Genomic DNA, 6,664 nt, shown 5'->3' with positions numbered 1-6,664 from the left:
ACTAAATACAAAATTTCCATTATCTATTGCTCGCATTTCACAATAATTCGCCGTTTTCTACAGACTTTTGAGTGACGACATCGAGCGCTCGAAATTCAAAAATCGGCCTTCTGGTAGACAAAATAAAAAAAAATACTTTTTATAATTTGAATAGCTCTTTAATTTATAGTTTTAGTTTTTACTTGTGTTATAGTTGTAATTTGTATCTACCTTAATATATGCTAAAAATTTATTTATAAATAAGTTAAATATCTAATTTGAATATTATTTTAAAGTTTCAATGGTTTTCTTTTGAACTCGACTCACACGTTTGCAACAAACAGTAACACAAGGTAAAATCTTATCGTACCTACATCTTGCCCTTTCGAAGGACCCGAGAAATCTATGGCGGTTCGTAATCTGGCTTTTTGAGAAAGAATATCTGGCTATATCTGAATCAAAAAGAATAGATAGTAGGCATAGAGGGGTCCTGTCATAGTATATGTTGTAGTCACTGTAAATTTACTGCCATCTATCGACACACGACTATAACTCAAAATAAACACGTATAAAATTATCAAAAAAATGAATGTATATGGTTTTATTATTTTTACATCATTTGGACCCATTCACTGATATCTAGGTATGTGTTAAAATTGTTAAGTTAAAATGGTTAAACATATGCAAGTAGACAGATGCGCACATATTTATGTAGTAATGGTGTGTAATTACTTAATATAACGCAATTGTTTTTTATACGGAAAGCGAACCACCGTAACAAGTGCTAATTTTACATTAATCAGCTTAAAACAGTCTCTTCACGGCAAGCCGCCGTGTGACATGATTTGCGTCGCGCCAGCGGGTCTCAATGCAAAAATGAGGATTAAACAGTTTAATGTAAATGCCATTGTTTGTTCTGAATTCCAAATTGGCGAGCGATTTCCGTTATGAACGTTTATTATTTTGAGGATTAAACTGTTATAAATATGTAATATTTATATCTACAAAATATCAATTATATTACGTTTTTATATAAATTTTGTTTTTATAAACTTTTTCCTTAGAATATAGTTTGATGCCTGTATACATATTTAAAAAAACTGGTCAAGTGCGAGTTCGGACTCGCGGTTCAAGGGTTCCGTACATCACACAATTTTCAAAAAAATTTTGTAAGTACATGAAACGTGACGTGAGTGAAACGAAAAATCCGAATGGGTCAGTCACAAACCAGATGTAACATGAAGTTTTCTGGCGTGATGGCTTATATCTCTGCAACTATGCAAAGTAGCTTCTTAGGTAGATAGGAAGATTAAATACCGAACAGTAGTATAAGTGTCCAAATGCGAAGACTGAAGACCGAGCTCCGCGTAGGGCTGATAGCTCGGAGCATCCGACGGGTTCGCGCTTCCTACAACTTCCGCAAGTGTTTTAAAAGCGAAGGCCGAAGAGAGATAATACCTACAGGGTGGCCAAAAAATAAGTGCATTCCCGTAGCCGGGGAGGTTTTCGGATTATACTGAGCTTTACAACTTTTATTATGGGACCAACCCCGAAATCGCGATAAAAAAAATGTATCCTCCCATAGAAAATGGACCAGCCAAAATGTATGAAACAGCCAAATTTTTCCTCGCAATTTCGGGGTTGCACGTTGGCAACGGGAATACACATAGTTAATTTTTTGGCCACCCTGTATAGTGCTTTTTAAAACACGTAACAATAGTAACCTAATCAATCAGTACTACAAGTACCAATGCGCCGGCTGTGTGCCAGATAGAGCCTAATCGCATTTTTTGTCGTCATTCCGACTCACGCTTGAAGCTAAAGGCACGCCTCTTCGGGACGCTTCGGGCCTTCGGCCTTATGCGGATATCGGCCTAGGGCCTTCGCAATAGCTGTCTACATCCCGTTTCACTTAAACCATTGCGGCTGTGTCCCTAAAAAACCAAAAAAGCATTTTTGTTCTTAAATCCGACTCACGCTTGACTGTAGATTTCTCATAGGTTTTCCTGTCATCTTTAGGTAAAGGACTATTTTGTGTATTTTTTTCAGAATTTTAGACCCTGTAGTTTCGGAAATAGAGGGGGGGAATGGTCATTTTTTGTCTATTTTCTTGAATAACTTCTAAACTTTATATCGTAAATTAATAAAAAATATATATTTGAAATTTCCACAATGAGCTCTTTCATTTGATATGTAACACGATATAGTTTGCAAAACTTTGTTTTTAAATATTATCTTTTACCCCCAAAAGTCGCCCTTATGTTTAAAATTCATTTGTTGACGTTACATATCCGTCTTTGGGTCACAGACTTACATATCTGTACCAAATTTCAGCTTAATTGGCCCAGTAGTTTCGGAGCAAATTAGCTGTGACAGACGGACGGACAGACAGACGCACGAGTGATCCTATAAGGGTTCCGTTTTTTCCTTTTGAGGTACGGAACCCTAAAAACCATACTATGTATACACCATACATAGTGCCGTGTGGTGGCCGGCTTTAGAATAGCGCCAACCTTCACATAGGATAGGGTGTCGTACGAGGCGACTAAGTCCACAAACGAAGTAAGAAGCTATTTCGTCACAGGGGAGATGGTCCTCTTAGCATTGTTTTGCAATCCATCTAGGAGAAGGATACTCCAAAATAAAACCCGGAATGGAGTTTCCGTAAGGCGCGAGTAGGGTCCAACCTGAAATATGCGGCAGATTCCTGCAGCTGACCTGTCTCCACACGTATTGGCTCGCCTTTCCTGTGGCATAAGACAATGAAGCCGAGAGGGTAATGCTGGGCATCCCTGCGTTTCCTTTATTCCGTCCCAGGCGGTGTAACGTATGTTACACCATAAATCGTCTGCAATAGACGTAAAGGCCAATGATGATGACATATTGTATACTAATGTCCATTTTCGGGTTTTAAACTATCTTCATAAGAAAAGTTATCTAAGTAGGCATCGGATGCCGGTATTTTTTCTATGGGAAAGAAATCGGTATTTTTAGTTCTCTGTTAATTATCTTTTTTCTAATTGGGCAATTTAATAATACGAAGTAGTTACCTAAAAACACAACAACTAAGACCTACATTTCGGTTATAAAATAATTCGACACATGTATGAAATTTGTATGGATTTTGAGGGAAAATTGACCGTTTCGAAGATTTGCAAAAAAAAACCGGTTCTGATCCCTAAATCGTTTCAGCGGTTCAAGTGTGAAAAGCATTTCGCATCTATAATATTATATAAGTAGGGGAGACCTAGGTGAGTTGTAACAGAGGATAGTTGGAACATCGTCGATTTTTTGAAATCTATTAACTAGAAACTAGGTCGCAACAGTGTACGTTTGTTAGCTCGTAACTTGAACTAACAAACGCGCGCTATTGGGACCTAGTTTCTAGTTAATAGATTCCAAAAAATCGACGATGTTCCAACTCTCCTCTGTCACAACTCACCTCGGTCTCCCCTACGCATTTATAAATGCACTTAATTCTAGTTTTAAACTTATACCAAAATCAATTTGAAATAAAAACAGGTACCTAAACTAAAACGGAAATTACAGAAATACCAATGAAATCTAAAATTAAAAACGCAAACCAAAACAAAACAAAGTATTAATTAATTCTACATAATCAGATTTAGTGCAAATATAATTATTTTCATTCGAGCAGTGGTTTCGACTATAGGTAGTCAAACGATTACACATAGTTGACACCAAGATGTTGAAGGCTGCGTGTATAATTTTATTTATTGTAAGTTTCTTTGTCATTTTTTGTGTTAATTTAGTTATTTATTTATTGTAAGTCTTTAACATAAATAATCTCACTCATTTGTTGCTTATATTATGTTGGTTAGATGATGTTTTCTGTTGCCGCTATAACAATAAATACTAAAAACAGAGTAAAATAAATTCTTCAAGGTACGGAACTCTTCGTGCGCGAGTCCGACTCGCACCTGACCGGTTTATTCAACCTGCTAAAGTTTCTAAGAATATAAACCTATTCGAATAAAACTTTCTCAGCCGTAAAAATCGGTTTCAACCCACTTTAGCTCCTACCAATCTCCTATTCATTCCCCAAGAGCCAACCTGAAAACCCTGAAAATTCCCACGAAGCTTAGATTTTTCAGTATTTTATAATTTAACACTGTAACATACTGAAACTGTACCCTCACAGCGCCCGAGGGGCCCATACATTGCCGTCTTGAAGTAAACCTGTCTGGCTAAAGAAAACAAGTGACGGTTTTAGATTGTAAAATCTGGTAGAATATAATGGTGTATTATGAGCAGACATAAAATAATGGTGTATTATGGATAGACATCAAAAGAGAAGAAGATATCGAACATGTTGTGTACAGACAGAAGTTTTAGTGGCAAAATAAAGTGATTGACAAAATAAAAAATCGACATGAATGATCGACCTCTGACATGATCGACCGAATGGGCCCTACGGAAGACCAGCGCTGGCTTTATAGCTAGCATTATGCTGAGTTGGGTCCATTTCGTGATGCACACTTATTGATGTCTTATTTCCTTGCTGTTGTTGTCTGTACATGTTAGTACATGTTTTATGAACGTCACGAATAAATATCTTTTATCTTATCTTATCTTTTACATGTCTGTTATCGATGTTACCTTAACGTTATTTTTTTTATTAGCCTATGTACACACATAGGCTAATAACACACGTCCCACTTAGTTTTTTATTCTTTTGGCGCTGTATACTATAGTTTACGTTTTAATTTTTAAGTAAGTACCAAATATGTGTAATAAGGAAATTATGTGTACCGCTTTGTAATTAATTTGCATTATTGAAATTTCTTGGTAACTTTACCTACTGTAAGTAGAAGTCACCTACATATGTTAAATATGAATCTACCTATGACTTACTTATCGATAACAGATTTAATCGATGTTTCATTTTCTCAAACACTCGTTTTTGCCACAAAAAATTCTATGTCTGCTTGTGTATTTCGCGGTAGCTATCCTTTAAGGTAACATCGATAACAGACATGTCGATATTTTATTTTGTCAATCACTTTATTTTGTCATAAAAACCTCTATTTCTATGAGAAATAGTTTGTTTTTTTATAAAGGTACTAACTTTTCATCCGCGTGGAATTAGTACCAGCAGTTAGAGTAGGTAAGTATAGTTAGTTAGCCTGTATAGTTGCCTGAGGCATAAAAAATTAAGCTTTGGTTAAACAAATCATGTTAAAATCATAACCCATACTACCCTAATGAAATTCTTTTAAAGAAATTAAATTCCAGGGTCTCGCCACCTCCGAAACCTCAATTAACTCCGTCATCTCTCGTCTCCTCGACCAAGCCAAGAGTTCCAAGAGCCGAAGCCCCCTGATCCTGGTTATCAACAGCCAAGCGCTGGAAGAGTCTTCATCCAGTGTAGAGGCCCCAGTGGAAACGCCGTTCAGACAAACTGCTGAAGAAAATGGGATCTCACTCATGACTATTTTGACACAGGTACAAACCGACCGCTTAAATGCGTCCTCGCCTGCGCGGTACGGGGGCGACGGGGTGGGACGACTAAGGGCGGCGGGGAAGGTGCGGGCGGCAGGCGTACGGCCCCGTACCCCGCAGGCGAGTACACATTTAAGCGGTCGGTCTATAGGTATAGATATAGGTTCTCGCGGGCTTGGTTTCCGCAACTCGACGTCATATTATTGCGCATATTTTGCGTGATGGATTGGCGGCACTATTCTTGCCATACCAGCTCTACTAAGAAGACCTAGCAGACCCTTGACGTTGCTGACTTCTGGGAGAGACCCCGGTGAGCCGAGGTGTTGTGCCCGGTACTCTGCCACCCCAGGGCGAATGCCAATGAATCGGTCGAATGAGAATGACGTGGGCGGCTGTCTCCTCTGCCTCCATGCATGCCCTGCAGAGCGGTCTATTTGTAACACGTAGGGTTAATAGGTGCTGGTTTAATGAGGCGTGACCAGTTATAACCTCTAGCCGCCTAGGGACCTATAAAAAGTCATTAAAAACAAATTACAACTACAATCCAAGTGTATCTGATGCGTAGGTAATAAAATAAGAGCAAATTGTATTATTAATGAAACACATAACACCTACCTACTATAGTCAGACCGTAAAAAGTCTGCAGCGATTTTGATAGCCCACGCAGTGGAAGTGTCATTTTAAACGTCAAACTTCTATGAAATTATGACGTATAATGACGTATAAATCCGCTGCAGACTTTCATTGGTGCGACTTTATGGTGCCTTCATTCTATCTAATTGTTTCTTTAACCATAATTATTTCTCCACAGCTCTCAAAAGCTCGCCAAAACCCCACCGTGTACCGCTCCCGCCCCCGTTTCACGTCCGCCCGAAAACCTCAAAAACGACACCCAGTCTACAAATCCCTCCTAAGCCTTCGGAACAGCCTCCGCTGTGGCGCCCGAGACGAATGCAAAGACGAGTGCGAAGAGCTTCCTAAACCTAAAAAGAAGAAGTGTAACAAGAAATGTGAGAAGAAATACGACTGTGACGAAGAACCTAAATGTGAAGAATCTGATGAGTGTAACGGGGATGCCAGCACCAAAGGACCGCCCCCGGATAGTGAAGAACCTACAAAATGTCCCAGATGTTAATTCGGTTATTTCTGAATTTCAAATTAAACGATATGACATTCTGTAACTGCAATCCGAACGCAAATTCTGAGCGTATTATTTAAAGGT

The 6,664-nt window shown here is 38.6% G+C and overlaps 1 protein-coding gene across 1 annotated transcript; it reads left to right on the top strand.

The window, feature by feature from the left end:
* The first annotated feature begins 3,599 nt into the window (after positions 1 to 3,599).
* Positions 3,600 to 6,664, top strand: LOC134675834 (uncharacterized). Its single transcript, XM_063534128.1, has 3 exons — positions 3,600 to 3,718; positions 5,236 to 5,445; positions 6,254 to 6,664. Exons 1-3 carry the CDS (start codon positions 3,686 to 3,688, stop codon positions 6,575 to 6,577), a joined length of 567 nt encoding a protein of 188 aa, XP_063390198.1. The 5' UTR covers positions 3,600 to 3,685; the 3' UTR covers positions 6,578 to 6,664.

Source organism: Cydia fagiglandana, chromosome 23, assembly GCF_963556715.1.
Source record: "Cydia fagiglandana chromosome 23, ilCydFagi1.1, whole genome shotgun sequence".
Classification (NCBI taxonomy): domain Eukaryota; kingdom Metazoa; phylum Arthropoda; class Insecta; order Lepidoptera; family Tortricidae; genus Cydia; species Cydia fagiglandana.
The sequence above is the reverse complement of the archived record's forward strand: the minus strand, read 5'-3'. Positions and strand labels throughout refer to the sequence as shown.